General features: G+C 46.9%; 1 protein-coding gene across 1 annotated transcript in view; it reads left to right on the forward strand.

Annotated features, from left to right (window-relative positions):
- LOC144791715 (serine protease HTRA1-like) overlaps positions 1–19,022 on the forward strand; it is a 543,465-nt gene extending 524,443 nt beyond the window's left edge. Inside the window, exons 8-9 of the mRNA XM_078666481.1 lie at positions 1,777–1,872; positions 17,850–19,022. Of these exons, the coding sequence (XP_078522607.1) occupies positions 1,777–1,872; positions 17,850–18,015 (262 nt within the window). The 3' untranslated portion in view covers positions 18,016–19,022. The remainder of the gene's footprint in view (positions 1–1,776; positions 1,873–17,849) is intronic.
- The last annotated feature ends 332 nt before the right edge of the window (positions 19,023–19,354 follow it).

Raw genomic sequence — 19,354 nt, forward strand, 5'->3', positions numbered from 1 at the left:
GAGCAAGGAACCCATGTCCGGGAATATCCTTGGCCAATAAGGGTGAACATAGCAAACACAACAAAATGACTGATGAAATGCTGAAACTTTTCAACCACTCACCTTTGAGGAAGCCAACTTTTGGAAAGTTGCCAAACTGTTGCCCAGTTTATCTAGTTGCCTTTACAGTTTCTGACCAGCAGACAGCCTTCTGCCCTCCTGGGGAGCAGTTGGTTGCAGCCTTCTGCCCTCCTGGTGAGTAGTGGAAAGCAACTACTTCCCAGGAGCAGGAACAATAGAAGCCTGCTACATAGGGAGGTGCTACCACCGCCTGACAGGAAGTCAAACAGGGTGTTGGCCCAAAAAGGGAGCTTCAAAGGGAAAGCCTCCTTTGGAGGGCAAACTGTGATCACACTCCTGTAAAGGCAGCCCCTTTGTTTAGGTAGGCAGGCTAGCAGCGGGAATGGAGAGAACAGACCAGTGGCTAAGCAGGTTTTCCTGTTGGTGTGTAGTCCACAGCTGAAGTTGCCTCTTCAAGCCAGTCGGTAGCCATTCGCAAGGAATCTCCACAGACCATCAACATGCACCAAAGAAGATCTCCAACCCAAACTCAAAAGTTGCACCCATTTCTGCCAGACTCTGAAGAGTCATCAGAGTGTGGATTCGTCACCAAAGAAGGACACTAGCCCTCACCAAAGATCAAAATATATTGCTGAACCCGCTGTATCCGGAGATCGGTTGCCCAGCCACAGCTGGACTTCTACTGGCTCAAAGAGTAAAGTGAGGGAGTCCGAGTCCTGCGTCCAAAGTTGCACCACCTTACCTGTGAACTGACAATGTTGACCGCACAACACCCAGAGCATCTTTCAGCAGCCTCAGCATCCTGCATCACCAGCATCAGGACCATTCCTTTGAAGCCTATAGCTCTCTTTTGGAAAGTGTGAATCTGGACTTGAGACTGCATTGGTCACTAGGTAACTGTCCATCTACTCCTTATTGGGCCCTCTGACCTTCTCCCTGTCGAAATCCGTCATTGAACTGAGGTCGAACTAGCTGAGCACAACTCTTTCAATCTTTTCAAAGGTCTGTAAACTTTTAAGTTACCAGTGCTTGTTTGCACTTTAGACTAAATACTTGAGATCTACGTTTTACTTAAAAATATAAATCTCTTGAACCCTCTGGTGGATTTTGTCATCTTGGTGTCTAAAAATTCATAAAAATATCATCTATTTTTATAAAGTGGTGTCGGATTTCTTTTGTGTTGTGTGACTTTCTTATTTCATTGTTTGATTCTTCTAAATGCTCTACACTAGTTCCTATGGTTACGCCTTGGTGCTGGAAGCCACCACTACTCAGGGATGAGCTAGAGGACCCAATATGGTTTTGTGAGTGTATTACATGTTAAGATCACACAACCATACCATATAATACACCACACTTCTCACAGTGATGTATATATTCTTTATTATGCAATTAAGTTCTGTCATTTTTCGATTTATATATGTCATGTTTTAGAAAACATCAATGTTTCACTATTTGTGAAGTGCTTTAACACTGAAAGTTTTACTGAATATTTTCAAATAAGTATACGATTGAAGAAAGTAGCTAACCCGACCCTTGTCAGTTTTTGCCTGCGAACGAAGCATTCTAATTGGCTGATCTGCACTTTATAAGATGGTAATAAAAAAAATAAGATTTTTATATTCAACACAGATGTTCATTTCAAACAGAAAACTGAAATATAATTATATTGTATTTTGAACTTTAAGATTTTAAATGTGTCTCTGTTTTTTACAGTCTCATCCGTGAACTTAAAATTCGTGATAAGGATTTCCCCGACGTGAACTCTGGTGTTTATGTATTTGAAGTGATACCAGGAACTGCTGCAGCAGGGTAAGAACGTGGAGTCACCAAACACGGGAAGGAAAACATATATTTAATAAGCTCACAAACTAATTTGTGCTTCATAACGGTTAAAGAGTAAACCAATGATTTTACCATTCACTGCTAATACACTCACACTTCAATGCCATAAAAGCTGCAATGCACTTTGTACTTTCATAAGAGTGGGAACAATGTGTAAAAACTGGCATGGCCTGTGTCTATATTAACAGCACCTGTGGAAACTCATGAGAAATTGCCACCATCACTTCCATTCCAAGGGGACGTCAAACATACACCCAGGCATCACACATACAGTTTAGCCACTCATGACCGTGCTGATAAATGCCTGAATGGCCTATTGGTAATCTTCATGAATGAAAAAAAAATTGCACTTACCTCGGTCATGCTGCCGCTCCTCCGTCCTTCTTCTTACGACGAAGCAGGAAGCACATAAGCTTCCAGGCTCTACTGACCAATAAAGATACTGCTGGCACCAGCATGACAGCAGCGTCTTGATCGGTCTGAGTGCCATGGTTCGGTGCTCAGATAGGGACTGGAAGCACATGAATGATCTCCACCCAGTATGTGCAATACAGCCGGTGTAGAACATGCTGAGTGCGCATGACTGTTTGGCAGGCCCAAGGCAGCCGGCCAAGCTGTCATGCAAACTTAAGAGAGTGGCCACCCCGCCTCTCCCTGCTCCGGACAACCCAGACCTGCCCAGCCCCTAGAACTGAACCAGTATGGAAAAATAAAATGATAACATCATCTTATTATAATTGTATTTAATCTTTCTGAGCTGCTCTGAGAGCAGTGGGGCGATGCTCCTCTGCCTTAGCGGAGGAGCCGCCGCTGGCCCTTTCCCCTATAAGGGATTACCTTTACTAAAGAGGTAGAGCTGGGGTCCCTGTGGCATAGGCTGCTTGGGGCCCAGGCCTGGGCACATTCGATCCACTACGACACTCTAGGAGCCAATAAAATGATGGATGGAAATGCTTGGATCAATCTGGACCACTCTCTGAGCCAACAACCAAACTAAGCCCATTCTAGTGCCACTGTATTTCTCTGTATTTCAGCTTGCATCTGTGCCGTTACAGACAGGACCCATCTGTATGCAAATCAGCTTTGACACCACAGCAAAAGAAATATTCTAGTCTGAATTATTGGCCATGTCACTTCTGAACTAGAACAGTGATGAATGGAAATGCTAAAGTTGGTGTCATTTTGTGTGCATTTCATTCAAGTTAATTTTAACTCATCTTTACCATTACTGGCAGTGACCAACAATAAGCAGCCTTGCCTTAACTCTGTCCTGGCAAGCGGAGTGCACTCCTAAGTGATAGTGCATGTCGCCTCTGCCAGGCAGCACAAGCAACCAGCGACCGGTTTCAGCCTTGGACCTCATCAGGGAGATGTCTCTTGACTTCCTGAGTCCCCCTGGCACAGCCATTTTAGAAACCAAATGGGGTCATACAATTCTACTTAAGAAGACTTATTTAGACAGCAAAAAAGTGATGGATGGATGGAAATAATACATCTCAGTTTGATTCATTGGTAATACTCTGGGTGCATTTTTGTTCACCAGTATTTCAGCTGAACTGTGCTAACAAAAGAAATAAGAGAGAAAAACATATGAAAACTAACACTGTTATTTCTTATTGGAAATCGAGGCCTCTTTGAACCTTTCCAGTACCTTATGGTCTCCCTTAGGCAAAAGTGCACCGCATCTAGAAAGTCTAATCTTGGATGTCATTGTCATACCACTGTATATCTGACACCCACCAAGATATTCATGAGATCAAGATGGCCACACCATTTACATTAGATCAGACTTCCCCAACAAGTTGCTCATGGGCTACTGGTAGCTCCCCAGGTACCTGTAAGTAGCTCTCCTGTGTGCAACCCAGACTACTGAGTCATAAGCTTTCACTTATTCAAATTAATATAGTTGTATGATAGAAGCACGCATGGTTAAACCAGGCGTGCCTATACCACGCAGCCCAAACCACAAATGCGTCTTAACCACGCATTCCTTTACCATGCAATTTCGTGGCCTAGGCATGAACGATAAAGAGGTATGTGTGGCAAAGTTCGCCACTACCCCGACCCCCCCACCTGACCGCCCCCTCACCCCTGCACTGTTCCTAAAAGCCTGTCCCTTTACTAAAGCTACCACAAACCCCCCCACCCCACGCTGACTCTACCCATTTCCCCTGCCCTAAGGCCTAAAACCCTGCCCCTTTACCTACACTACCTGTCCACCCCCATGTGCTGTCCCATAAAGTACCCCAACCCCTTCCACTGCCCTGAAACCTACCCTGTCTCCCAGCCCTGAAAACTACCCTGACTACCTATTCCTCTCCCACTGCCCTAAGGCCTAAAACCCTTCCCCTTTTCTAACACTACCCTGACCCCCCACCCCACGCTGTCCCTTAAACTACCACTGCCCTGAAACCTAACCCGACCCCCCGCCAGCCCCACTCACCTCCTGCAGCGTCTTTCTGCTTCCATCTTCATTGTCTTGCGTCTAGCCAGCAGATAGACTGCGCACTGCCTTAACCATGCATATGCATGGTTTAGGCCCGGCTTCTTCAGTTAGTAGCTCATAAGCTACTGGTAGCTCTCCTACTACACCTGAGTAGCTCTCCTGTGTACAGCCTGCCTACTGAATTAGAGGCTTTTGCTTAATTATTATATGTGTACCAAAAATGAAAAGCATGCATTCAAGATCAAAATATGTGTATTTCAGAACTTTTTCAGAAACTTATGTTTGGGGAAAAATGATTGAATTAGCAAAATATATTTAAAGTTAATATTTGAGTGATAAATCATATAGCGTGTGGGGGGTGGGACTAATTGCTCATGTTATCACCTTGGTACCGATACCATTTTAGTAATGGCAGTTATGTATTACCCACAGAGGCAATCCAAATGATAAAGCCTTGTTTACATTACTGCTGGCAGCCCTGACTGATGCAATGAGGTGATCACTACTGACCATTTTGTATGGGGTGGCCACTAGTGTAATCGTGACTGATATGGTCACTATCACAACACAAAACATTTTAGTAGCTCGGGATGATTTTTATTGAACAGAAGTAGCTCCTAATAGAAGGTTGGAGACCCCTGGTTTAGGCATTTGCGAGGTTGAGGCAAGCATGGTTACAATTGTGTAGTCAAAACACACAAGAGGAAGACCACAGTGTTCCGACTCTTCCCCAATTAATATAAGTATACTAAAATTTAGGGGCAGATTTATGTTGGGAATGCGCCACGTTTGCGTCACGCAACTGCGGCATAAACGCGGCGCATCCCTACGACCCATTTACAATGTGACGCATCTAGGCAGATGCGTCACGTTGTAAAGCCCTGCGCCACTTGTGGGCGTTCCGGCGCAGGGTGGGCGTTCCGGGGCAGGTGCGCCTAGCAAAAGTGGCTGAGTGAAATCTATAAGATTTCACTCAGTCACTTTCAGGCCAATGCTGCGTCAAAACCCTGCGCCTGCTTGAAGCAGGCGTAGGTCTTGACGCAGCACTGTAAAGATGGGGCACCCCCGAGCCTTGCTGGAGCTGCATCGCGCTTGCGACGCAACTCCAGCAATGCGCCACCTTTACGGCACAGATGCGTCACGCATCTGTGTCGTTTTTGCCCCATGGTGCGCCGCATTGTAAATGCGCCGCACCATGGGTGGCGGAGCAGCGGCGCAAAATAACTGGTGCATCCCTGGGGATGCGCCAGTTATCATAAATCTGCCCCTTAGAGTGTATGGCAGAGACAAATGTTTTTATTTTCAGAACTCATAAGCTGATATCTGGTTTAAAATGGGTGAATTTCCAAAATATATTTAAAGCTGATATATGGGTAACAAATAATGTGGCATTGGGAAGACTTTTTACAAATGTTATTACTTTGGTGCCAGAGCCATTTCAGCGATACCATATTGAGGCTTTCCATATTGACAAAGCCTTTTATACATTACTGCTTGCAACCATGCCTGATGCACTGAGGTTATTGCCGGTAGTGACTTTGCATAGGGTGGTCACTAATGTAGTCTTGTCTGATGTAGTCACTATTACAACACTAATGAGATTAGTAGCTCTCGATCAGTTCCATTGAACATAAGTAGTAATAGTTATTACCGAAAAGGTTGGAGAATCCTGGTGTAGAAAATGGCATGTCGTCAGCTGCTCCATGGAGTTAATGTTTCTTGCTGTGTAGAGTGTAGGATCAGGAGCTTGATCATGACTGAAAGGAGTTGGGAGTTTTTCAATCACCACCGGTGCTAATTTTTTCCACCATGCCTACTTTGGTTAAGTTGCTCTGTATAGCAGTCTTTGCTGCATCTCAATGATTGTTTCTTTCAGAGTAGGAGGCAATTTGTTTAATGATGAATAGATGTTCTTATTGTATTTCTTTTACTTAGAAATGTGACTAATGTGTTTAAGATTTGCATGGATTAGTGGAATGTAGACTTTAGAGCATTAGGAGGTTTTTTTTCAGAAATATTTTCCAGGTCTTGTGAGAACAGTGTTAGACAATGCGATGCAGGTGAACACGTTTTATGCTGAAGATAATCAAACCATTCAAGCTTGATAAGTTGATGACATCAGTGATGACTGAATCTAGTGTTGCCTCCTCTCCCTCTCTTTCCCTGTTTAAGGATAGGGTAGACTTACTTGAGCCTGGTCCTCCGACCAGACAAGGCCCTTTCGGACCCTGCTTCAGTGTATGTAAGGCTCCCTGCCTCACTCTCTCCAGCTGCTCTCCCCTCTCGCTCTCTCTCTAACCTCTCTCCCCACTTTCTGATCTGTTATTTTTTATTGCGGGTTGTTTTTATCTCTGTTTGTTTTGTTTTCTCGCTCTCTGCCTTGTTTACAATTTTGTTTGCTTGCTTGTTTGTTGCTTCTGTTTTTCTGCCATCGTGCTGTTTTTGTGCCTTTATTGCTTGTTTTTTTCACTCCATCACTATGCTCTTTTCCTCTCCTCTCTCTGCCCACTTTCTCTCGCTTTTTCCTCAAATCTCTTCTTAAACTCTTACTGCTCTTCTCACATTTTTTACCACTCTTTTTGTCCGCATGTCACTCTTTTCTCCCTTTTCTATGCCTTTTGTTGCTCTTTGTCCCCTTTTTTGGCCTTATCACACTCGTTACCTTTCCTGCCTTCCACCTGCCACACTCTATCAGTCTCCCGCCTCCTGATATCTTCGTCAATAAAAATTGTCTGACTCCCGAGTTGGCCCCCAACATCACTATGGCCATCCCCACAGTTTATAAGATCGCCACAAAATGAAACAAGTCCAAAGGTGAAATTACCATCATTTTCAAGGACTCCATCAGCTGCACCACCACTTCAGAAGCGACCCCCAGCAACATGGAGTACCCTACCTCCAACCTCTACATAACCATAACCCTGAGGTGCACCCTCACCAAACGACCATTGAGACCATGCACTGACTCCGCCAGCACCATCGTGGACTTGGTTTTATCCTTCATTCTCCAATTAAGCACCTTCATCTTCCTCAGACACCTAAATGTTCACCTGGGAGACCACACAACCCAAACACAACCACCCTGCTCGAAGACCTGGGAAACCTTGACCTAATCCAATAGGACACCTACTGGACCCTATATTTACCACCTTCAGGGACATCTAGATAGGGAATCTGACACCAATCATCTGGATCAAACACACCCTCATCAAACTTGCCTTTCCCATCCCACATCATCGCAGAACTAACGCTGCTAAACACACCCACAAAGACTGGAACAAGGTCTCAGAAGAATCCAAACTCCTGGAACACTGACACACACACACAGCAACTCCCTACCAGACTCCTTGAAATTCAATACAATTACAAGATCTAGACTACAAGCCATCCACCACACTCAGGGTGACTAAACATCTCTACAAATAACTGGAGCAAAGATGGAGGATGACCCAGAACAGGAACACCTTCACAGTCGACCTCAGACGCTACCACCAGCAGTTCCAAGCCTCCAAACACTCCATGCTCGCAGACTGCATTGACACCAGCACCAACAGCAGAAAGAGATCTTCAGCATCTTTGAAGATTTTATCTTCTTGGCTAGAAGCTCCTCCAGCATCACTCCTTTCCAGAACTTCTTCACCAAACTGTACCAGCTCTTCTGTAACAAGATAACCAGCATGTACAACAACTTTGACTCCCAACCCGAACCCGCCGACCTTCCTACATGCCTCCTCATATCAACTATAGGAGTAGAATATTTGCACTGTGATAATCTGAGGTAGACGTATTACAAGGGCATGGAAGGCTATCTACCAAGGTCTTATAATACAAATACTCATAAAAAATAAATGTATACATATAAAAATACATTAACATACATTAAAGGGCTTTGGGTCAGCCCCCATTGCCACCAGTCGTTTTGTCGTCAGTCACTCTCCATTGTCCATTTTATCCTTTTAAAGATCTCCTTTCATTTCATTCCTTCTCTTTTCTTTTTACCATGCATTTTTTAAGGTGTACAGCAGGTCGCATAAAGTGTTACCAGGCTGCTCACGTGGCACTCATTTCATCTGCAGTGCACCATATCCTGTGTGGCCACTACTTCCAAACCGGGCAGCCATCTTGTGAAAGTTATTGTACATAGTGTGTCATTATTGTGCTGTTCCAAGAATGTGAATACATTGCTTCTAAACATGGTAGCCTTGTTGGAACTTGAAAACAACACACTGTACAATACCTTGACAAGATGGCCGCCTGCTGCAATGTTGTTTAATCCAAGCATAAGCCTGCCAGGTTTAAGTCACAGCATGTTTTCTTTTTCTACTTTTATTCTTTTCATTTTTCATGCCTATATTTGTTGAGTTTTTGTGTGTTTTCTTGTGCATTGATTAGTGTGTCAATGCATAATTGTGTCAGTGTGTGGATAAATGGAAGCTTGAGTGCAAGATGAATGGCAGATCACATGTAAGAATTATTTATTAAGTTCCTTGTTGGGACATAATTGTCCCTTGCATGTCGATTGACATGTAACTCTGCCTGAGTGCCACCAACTACAATGATGCCTGAATCCCTGGTGCTGATTTCTGTTGTCACGGGTGAACATGGATCATGCTTGTACGCCATGACACAGTCCTGACTTACGGATTGTAGACCATTTGGACCAGTAGGGGCACCCCAAGCATTACTAGAACTGAACAGGTCATTTTACTTCTGTCGCTTGAGTGAGGCCTACATGATCACTCCTGTAAAGTTCTGCAGGTATGTGTTTAATTCACCCCTGGTCTACATCAGGTCAGCATTTAATGCAGTGCAGTACATTTGTGTTATATGCATGTGCTACATGTATCTGTGCCTGTGAATGGTACTATACATGGAGGATTCTGGGTTCTCTTTTGGGAGATTCGGGCTGACTGGAAGAGCATGAGGTGGTAGAGGAATCCCCCAGACAGATTTGTAGATTGCTGCATTCCTGTGAGCTCAGTGGGACACACAGGAGGAAGGGAGGGCCAGGCTCTTCAGTATACTTCAAAGGGTGTTCTTTGATTCAGAGAGAGGTCACTGGAAAGGGGCCTTGGCACATCTCAGGAAGGAGATGGACTGAGAAAGGAATCATGAATAGTGGGTCTGAGGCCCTGGGTTTCCTTTTGATACACATATTGCTGTGGATGACATCCAGGTACCAAGCACTAAATTATTTATCTCATAGATGCTTTATATACTGAGAAGCCTTGTTTTTTGTTGTTGGTTTTTTTCCACTATAGCAGGCAATGTTTTAGAAAGGTCTCAAAATGGAAACCAGACCTATTGATTTGCTAATGCTTGTTGAGGTTTTTTTTTGGGGGGGGGAGACAGCCTAGGAAAATGCCTACTTTGATCTTGTGGTGATGTCAGCAGTCTAACTTCCGGTAATGCTAGGTTGTTCGTATGCAGCATTAGCATTTGTAAAGGTAACTGTGAAGGCATCTTGCAAGTTTCACATACTCCTTGCCACAAACAGTGTGTCATTGGTGTAGTTTGTATTGATTTATTTTTTCATTGCATACTCTATTGCGTTTTTACACTATGCAGTGAAAAAGAAATAGATTTTATAATAAGCAGTGAAAAGGAAATAATACCTAAAATTAAAACTGTGTTTACACGGTTCATGGGCAATGAAAAACATCGTAAGCATATTCTGTAATACCCACTTTCCTCCAATGGCAAACCACATTGATTCACTTACATAGAGCAAAGGTAATCAATCAGAGTACTTGTAGAGCGCGCTACTTACCCGTGAGGGTCTAAAGGCGCTGAGGGGAGGGGAGGGTGCTGCTACTGCTCGTAAAGCCAGGTCTTGAGGAGTCTTCTGAAGGCGAGTAGGTGTTGGCGGCGAGGTAGGAGAAGGATCTGCCATCGGAGGTCGTTCGTTGGATGCGGGGGACAGCGGCGAGAGTGAGGCTGGCGGAGCGGAGCTGGCGGGTGGGGGTGTAGAAGCTGAGTCTGCTGTTAAGGTAGGCTGGTCCCGCGTTGTGGAGTGCTTTGTGTGCATGGGTGAGGAGCTTGAAGGTGATCCTCTTGTCGATGGGGAGCCAGTGTAGGTCTCTCAGGTGGGGGGGTGATGTGGCTGCGGCGGGGGACGTTGACGATCAGTCGGGCGGAGGCATTTTGGATGCGTTGTAGTCGTCGTAGGTATTTGGCTGGGATTCCTGCATAGAGTGCATTGCCATAGTCCAGTCTGCTGCTGACGAGGGCCTGTGTCACCGTTCTTCGTCTTTCGGTGGGTATCCACTTGTATATCCTGCGGAGCATACATAGGGTGTTGTAGCAGGAAGAGGAGACAGCGTTGACCTGCTTAGACATGAAGAGGGAGGAGTCGAGGATGAATCCTAGGTTGCGTGCATGGTCGGTGGGTGTTGGTGCTGTTCCCAGTGTGGTCGGCCACCAGGAGTCTTCCCAGGCTGAGGGGGTGGGTCCGAGGATGAGTACCTCCGTCTTTTCCGAGTTCAGCTTCAGACGGTTGCTCCTCATCCAGTCGGCGACGGCCTTCATTCCCTCGTGGAGGTTGGTTTTGGCGTTGCGTGGGTCCTTGGTGAGGGAGATGATGAGCTGGGTGTCGTCGGCGTAGGAGATGATGTTGAGGGCGTGATGGCGGGCCACTTGTGCTTGGGCCATGTAGATGTTGAACAGCGTCGGGCTGAGGGATGAGCCCTGGGGGACGCCGCAGATGATGTTGGTGGCTTTGGATCGGAAGGGTGGGAGGCGGACACTCTGGGTTCTGCTGGAGAGGAAGGACGTGGTCCAGTCAAGGGCCTTCTCTTGGATTCCGGCTTCTAGGAGGCGTGTCTTTAGAGTTCGATGGCAGAACGTGTCGAAGGCGGCCGACAGATCCAGGAGGATGAGGGCTGATGTTTCGCCGTTGTCTAGTTGGTGCCTGATGTCGTCTGTGGCGGCGATGAGGGCTGTCTCAGTGCTGTGGTTTCGTCTAAACCTGGACTGGGACGGGTCCAAGATGTTGTTGTCTTCCAGGTGGCGGGCCAATTGCCTGTTGACGATTTTCTTGATGACCTTTGCCGGGAATGAGAGCAGGGAGATGGGCCGGACGTTCTTGAGGTCCTTGGGGTCCGCCATGGGCTTCTTGAGGAGGGCGTTGATTTTGGCGTGCTTCCAGCTTTCCGAGAATGTCGCTGTTTCAAAGGAGATGCTGATGACCTTCCGTAGTTGGGGTGCGAAAACTGCGTCTGCTTTGGTAAATACGTGGTGTGGGCACGGGTCTGACGGAGATCCTGAGTGGATGGAGTTCATGACCTTGCGTGTCTCGTCGTCGTTGACGTTGGACCAGGAGGTCAGGCGGATGGCGCAGGTGGTGTTCACAGGGGAGGTGGAGTCTGGCGTAGTCAGGGCGGTCGTGGTGTTGAAGCTGTCGTGGATGTCAGTGATCTTGCGGTGGAAGAAGATGGCTAGTGAGTTGCACAGTTCTTGTGAGGGCGGGATGTCGTGGCGTTGGCACTGGGGTTGGAGAGTTCCTTTACGATGCTGAAGAGCTCTTTGCTGTCGTGTGCGTTGTTATCCAAGCGGTCTTTGAAGGAGGATCTCTTGACTAATCTGATGAGGTAGTGATTTCTGCGGGTGGCGTCCTTGTGGGCTGCGTGGTTGTCCGTGGTGCGTTCGTGGAGCCATAATTTCTCCAGTTTCTGGCATGCGCGTTTGGAGGTCTGGAACTCATCAGTGAACCAGGTGGCTCTCTTGCTGGTGTGGCTGTTGGAGGGTTTCTTGAGCGGGGCAAGGGTGTTGGCGCAGTCGTCAATCCACTGCCTGAGGTTGCGGGCTGCGACGTCTGGGTTGGTGGGGTCGGTGGGTGGGTTCTGGGCGAGGGTGGTGATCAGCCGGTCTTCGGTGAATTTTCTCCAGCAGCGGCGAGGAAGCTGTTGGGTGTGGTGGTGTGTGGTTGGTTTCTTGAAGGTGAAATGAATGCAGCGGTGGTCGGTCCAGTGGAGTTCGGTGGTGTAGTCGAAGGCGATGTGGGTGCCTGTGGAGAAGACGGGGTCCAGCGTGTGGCCGGCAGCGTGGGTGGGTGCGGTGACAAGTTGTTTGAGTCCGAGGTTGGCGAGGTTGTCGATCAGGGTGGCGGAGTTGGCGTCGTTGTTGTTCTCGAGGTGGAAGTTCAGGTCCCCGAGGAGGATGTAGTCCGTGGAGGCGAGTGCGTAAGTACTGGCGAGGTCGGCGATGGAGTCGCTGAACTGCACCCGGGGTCCTGGGGGTCTGTAGATGAGTGTTCCTCTGAGGGTGGTGTTGGGGTCGGTGTGGATCCGGAAGTGCAGGTGTTCGGCGGTGGTGAGGGTGTCGTCTGCATGGGTGGCTACCTTAAGGGTGGACTTGTGGACGATGGCTATTCCTCCTCCGGTTCCATTGGCGCGATCCCTGCGGGTGATCTTTTAGCCGTCCGGGATGGCTATGGTGATGTCGGGCGCCGAGGAGTCGTTCCACCAGGTCTAGGTCAGGAAGGCCACGATTGGGGGGGGGAGGTGTCGAGCAGATCCCAGAGCTCGATGGCGTGTTTGCGTGCGGAGTGGGTGTTGAGGAGTATGCAGCGGAGGTGGTTGAGTCCAGTCTTTAGAGGTTTGGTGCTTCTGTCGCAGGTGAAGCTGCAGGTGCGGCAGGAGAAGGATCCGTGGGTCAGTTTCGGTCTGGCCTGGAAGCAGGTGTGGTTTCGGCCAGCATTGAGTGCGTGGAGGCTGCTGGCGTCATAGTGGAGTCTGGTTTTGTGGTGTTCACGGGGTCCAGGGGTTCTGGTGCTGGGCGCGGTCCAGTCGCGGACGGGCGCAGACAGGCTTGCCTTCGGCACACCACCGGTGCGGCCGCGCAGCCGCCGCCATTTTAAAGGGAGCTGGGAGGGAGGAGCAGCTGGGAGGCAGGAGGTGGGAGGCAGGAGGCGGGAGGCAGGTGTTAGCGAATGGGCGCGGGGGCGGGCCACAGGGGCAGCAGCGGCGGGAACAGTGAGCAGTGGGCACGAGGGGTGAGGAAAAACAGAGCCCAGGTATGGGCAGCAAAAACCAAGGGTGCAAGGGCACAAGCGCTGGTGGAGCTGCAGCGGGGGGGGGGAGCGACCTACCTGGCAATGTCAAGGTTCGCCCTCCTCACCACGCAGCCGCCATTTTAAGGGGTGTTGGAAGGGAGGAGCAGCTGGGAGGCGGGAGGCAGGGGTTAGCGAATGGGCGCGGGGGCGGGGCAGCAGCGGCGGGAACAGTGAGCAGTGGGCACGGAGGCGAGGAAAAACAGCGCCCTGGAATGGGGAGCAAAAATCAAGGGTGCAAGGGCACAAGCGCTGGTGGAGCTGCAGCGGGGGGGGAGCGACCTGCCTGTCAAGGTCAAGGGTTGCTCCTTCCGTATTTTATTGTCCATTTTAAGGGGAGCTGGAAGGGAGGAGCAGCTGGGAGGTGGGAGGCAGGGGTTAGCGAATGGGCGCAGGGGGCGGGGCCGCAGGGGCAGCAGCGGCGGGAACAGTGAGCATTGGGCACGGGGGCGAGGAAAAACAGCGCCCTGGAATGGCCAGCAAAAATCAAGGGTGCAAGGGCACAAGCGCTGGTGGAGCGGAAGCGGGAGGGGAGCGACCTACTTGGCAAGATCAAGGGTCGCTCTCCTCACCGTGCAGCTGCCGCCATTTTAAGGGGAGCTAGGAGGAAGGAGCAGCTGGGAGGCGAGAGGCGGGAGGCAGGGGTTAGCGAATGGATGCAGGGGGCGTGGCTGCAGGAACAGCAGCGGCGAGAACAGTGAGCAGTGGGCACGGGGGGGGGAGGAAAAACAGCACCCAGGAATGGGCAGCAAAAACCAAGGGTGCAAGGGCACAAGCGCTGGTGGAGCTGCAGCGGGGGGGAGCGACCTACCTGTCAAGGTCAAGGGTTGCTCCTTACGTATTTTAGTGTCCAAAGACTAGTGCCCCTCTCCAGTTGGCTCCACTGAGATCCCCCTATATGAACTCCAGCCGTCCATGTTTGAAGGCATTTCTGTGGGCACCATGTTGCCAAATAAATGGGCCTTTCCAACATCATGCAAGGGCTCCATTCCCTTCCACCAGCCCTCCACCGAGGGTGGAGAATAGAGAAGGGGCACTTCCTGGCTTTGGCAATGTCTCTCTTTGCGACCATGAGGCACAACCAAATAAAGTTATTCTGTACCAGTTACTATTGAGATGCACATTTATCTGTAGGAGAGTCAATTTCGAATCTCAGGGGAGCCACCAACCCAGCACCTCACCCAGTGATTGAAGTACTCCCCACCCCACAAATCTAGACTGTGTGGATAAGGTCTTGATTTTGTGTAAAGCATCTTAAATAGAGCGGCAAATCCACCACCCCGTCCTCCATCTTCAACAATCATCCATTGTGAAATATGCTTGATGCAAGTATTTCAGTTGGGTGAGTTTAAATTGTGAAGCTATAGCTGACTCCCAGGGGGAGGCCTGGGCAGTGCTTAATTTGAGTTTGTGGTTTCCGGGGCTGGGCACTGGCACCGGATGCTTATGACAGTATGCCACATGGTGGCACAGCCTGTCTGTTTTACAGATAAGCACAACAACAGTTGTTTATTAATTCAGTATACATTAAAATGACTAATACCTGCCACCCAAACCACTCTTAAAGCTTTAGGGGTACGGAATAGTCTGTATTGTCACACTTATAGGAGTGTGATTGCTAATAGGAGTGTGCTAATAGTTGTGTTCAGCACTGTCATTGACAGTGCAGGCAGGGGGAATGGGTGGAGCAGGCTGCAGTTGCCTCCTGACAATGACCTTGGCACTTATTGGTTTGCAAATTAAACACTGGGCCTGTGCCTCCCTCTAAGCATCTTATGTGTGAGGGATCCCAGGTCTCGCTCCCATACCTCCGGCAAATGGGGGAAGGATTCCAGGGCATTAACCACCCGGACCAAAAAAAACTGCATTATTTTGTGATCTCCCAGCTCTTCATCCAGGGCCTCGTCCTCCACCAGGCTTAATTCAGGCAGTTCTAGCACATCCTTTACATAAGGCATGAATTCATGGCAAAGCTACAAGTATCTGAAAAACTGACTTTGGTGTAGATTATATTATTTTGTGATCTCTCAGCTCCTCATCCAGGGCCTCAGCCTCCACCGGGCTTAAGTCAGGCAGTTCTAGCACATCCTTCACAAAAGGTATGAATGCATGGCGAAGCTGCAAGTATCTGATAACTGACTTTGGTGTAGATTATATTTGTTTTAAGGTCTGCGAATGATTTCATCATTGTGCCGGCAATATTATCTCCAAGATAGGAAATGCCAGTCAGCTCCCACTGTACACGTGCTACCATCCCGTCCACAATGGAGTTTATTATCATGAGGTTTTGTGTCCATCCCGAAGCTCTATTTGCATCTGTTCAAACCCCAGGATACTACTTAGTTGCCAGTAGGAAAGGAAGACAGGTCGTCTCTCCATCTAGGAAATACAATAATTAGGTCCCCAGCCATGCCCACTTTTCAGTCATGAAGGTCAGCTCTCCCTCTGTGTTGTACCATCACTCGTTAAGGATTACCAAGTGTGCTGCTCCATACATACCTTGAGGTTATTTTAGCCACCACAATGCCCCTTTCATATCTGGGTTTGAAGCACTTTGGCAAGGTGACTCTGGCTGCCGGGAGACAGCGTTTACAACGCTGGTAGTACCACGCGGATTGATAACAATGTAGATATTACATCATCCGCGTTACCACGCATGGCATTACATCGCAATTAGTTTCAATGACTTGAGCTAGATGGTGTGCAACACCAGGGAATGTGTTGGATTTTAAGTCGAACACATTCCCTGCTTTTGCGCTAACTGGAGAAGGAATAGTAATTTATACTGTTCCTAAGTCCAGCGCACCATTTACCGCAAGTCGTAGAAACGACTTGCGATGTAATGCCATGCGTGGTAACAACGCAGATGATGTAAAGTCCTTGTTGTAACCTACCGTGTGGTATTTGCTCGCGGTGTAACGTCATATATTCCCCGGCTGCCTCGTAGTTCCATAGTAAGCCCCTGAAAATAGAATTAACATAGTGAGAATAGAATTAACCTTTGTGAATGAGAAGCAGGGAACAGGGAATGTGATTACTTGTAAGTGTAAAAGCAGGTGAGGCAAAGACGCCATCTTACAGATTGCAGAAAGTCCCATCAATTAGAAATGGATAACAATCCAAAATGTAACCTCCCCTACAGCCTACCTCTAGTTTGTATGAATTGGGATATGCTTTTTCTTTCTGCTGGTGTAGTAAGTTCCCTTTAGGGCCCTTAGTTCTCCCCTATTTTAGCCTAACTGCACGTTGTCGGCTGCATTGCTATGTTTACGTTACAAAATAACACGTCTGTTTTAGTGTCATGATATTATTTTAGAAATAAGCTGCACATGTTTTTGTTATTCAGGACTTCTTGCTGGGTTTCAGTCTGAACATTTCGTACAAGGTCAAACAACACCGTGCTCTGTTTTTCGGTGGTCGGTCAGAAACATAGTCTAACATTTAGACACAACACAGAAGTGAAGCTGCTTTTTTCTAACATGACACTTCTTATCATATATACCGAGACTTGCCTTTTGAAAACAGAGAGCAGGATTTCTAGCAGAGGGAAAGGTCCTGGAACAGACATTCCAGCTTTACGCAACCTGAGATGCAGACCACCTAAGTAAAAATGCCAGGTATGGGGTCTGGTTCTAATCCCAGAGATCACGGATATATCACTATGCTCATGTAGTGAAGATAGGATTAAGCAGATATATCATTCGTCATGGTAGGGCTATTCATTGTATACGGTTTGCTCTTAATGCTGATTACTTTGCTCAGTTGTATATGTTTTTTAATTGCAGCACAGTTGCTTCATGAAAGAGCACGATAGTTTCAATAAATATTGTAAACTTTCCTTGTGTCTTTCTTTTGTTTTTTATGGACATGCATGAGTGAGAAGGCGAAATATTTAAATCTGTTGACACAGATCCCCTGGGGACTAGAGAGCTCTGGTCTGGGTTAACAATTAGCATTTTAGTCTGGGAAGGTTAGGAAGGCAGGTAAGAAACTATGAGCTATTGAGATTTGAGCCCATAGGTACTGATGTGGTATGGTGGCTCAGTCCCTACATTCTGACGTCCTGTGATACCAGGCATAGTTCTGTTTCCAAACAGAATCCCTGCAACACTGACTATTCACCAAACCCAATTACTTCTGAGTATTAACGGTATGTGGTAGTTTTCTTACTTCAGTAGGAAATAGGTTTTTTCATTTCATGGTATGTTCCAAAGGTTTGTCAGCAACTTAGTCACTGTAAAATATTCTTGGTATGCCCCTTTTCTTCAAAGGATTTTGTTAGCGTATAATCTGACGAGCGTTTCTGGGTTAAAGTGGAATTAAACATTGCACAGTTACAAACCAATATTTTCACAAGATGAGGACCCTGTGTTTGATCAGCAGATTCATCCTGAGGACATCCAGATGACTACTATGCTCACTTACATAAATGTTTTTTATTGTTTTTAGCTCTGGCATGCGAGACCATGACGTCATTATCAGCATCAATGGGAAAACAGTCACCGCTACTGAAGAAGTGAGTGAAGCTGTAAAGAGAAGTGATACTCTGTCCATTGTGGTCCGCCGAGGAAATGAAGATGTGATCCTGAACATCACTCCAGATGAAATAAACTAAGAGCCATGACGACCTACAGACAACAGCAACTGTCTATCAGTGTGATTTTGGTAGAAGCAAATTCTGCCGACAGAGACTATTGCTTTCCTATTGTTGCCTTTTTTGTGCCTCCTTCCAAGAAGAAAAACATATGCTTTTTTCATGACGGATGGATGAACTGCTCAGAACAGCTTACCTACAGATGGCTCACTGAATAATGTACATCAGAGAAGGACAGGTCGTTCTCTACACTGAAACTCCCAAAATGTCTTCCAGTGTTATTTTTTTGGGCTAGCATTACTCAAGAGCTTTTGATGTTACTAAAATCAGATTATATATTTACTTATTGAGGCTATCAACAAGCCCTCTTCATCCATTGGTCTGTTGCTGTGTCAGTCACATTTTTCTTTCACCCACTACAGCATTTGGGCTTTGATCAACCTGCTTAAGTCATTGGCTAACTTGACTGTGAGGAACATATTCACAAAGAGTACATTCACACACTAAGTAGTTCCCTTCAATGCCTTGGGCTATTATAGGAATTGGTGCTTTTTAAGGCCCAAATTTTTTTTATTTTTTTTTAGGACAATGTTTTTATATATTGTTAAGGGCCCTGCAGCTCTCCCGACAATAACATTTTACAAAGCCATGACAAACTAAACAGGTATTGGCAAAGCCAAAATGATGGCAGACAGTGCCGACCTAATTGTTTTGCCAATGCTTGTTTTTTTAATGTAACCTTACCAAGCATTTTTTTTAGATATACGTGTCTGCAAATATTTTGAAATTTTCTGCTACCTTATGTTACCTTATAATCTCTAATAATCATGTGGAAAACAGCCTCTACTATTGTAGATCACACCTTGAATGTAGGAGCTGCAAAGTATCTTCAATGCTGAATAATGAGGTGATGTATTTCAAAGAAATATAAGTTATGCATTATAGAATTTGAAAAAAAACTGCGAGAAGTTAAGCTTTACCATCTTGTGAACTGATTGGTGAATTGGACAATAAAAGATGCTATGGTTCTTAGAGCTTCAGTTTGAATTTGGTACAGAAAATATGGTTCAAACGTTAATTGCGCCAAAGGTAAAATGACTTCATATTTATACAGTGGCAGATTTATCAGTAAAATGAAGAACACGCGAACAGCGAGCATTATTGGCAACTTTTTTGTTAAGAGTTGGTGCCGACAGCACTAATAATGCAACTTGCATCATCCGGACATATTTCATGGTGTAGTGATGCTTATCAGATGGTGGTTGTGGGAGACAATTGAGTGGCTAGAGGGGAAACCAGGCTCTGTCTAGCAGTTTGTGTTATACATTTTCCCGATGTGGTTTACTGGTGGACCTGACAA

This window comes from Lissotriton helveticus, chromosome 11, assembly GCF_964261635.1.
Source record: "Lissotriton helveticus chromosome 11, aLisHel1.1, whole genome shotgun sequence".
In the NCBI taxonomy this organism is placed as follows: Eukaryota; Metazoa; Chordata; class Amphibia; order Caudata; family Salamandridae; genus Lissotriton; species Lissotriton helveticus.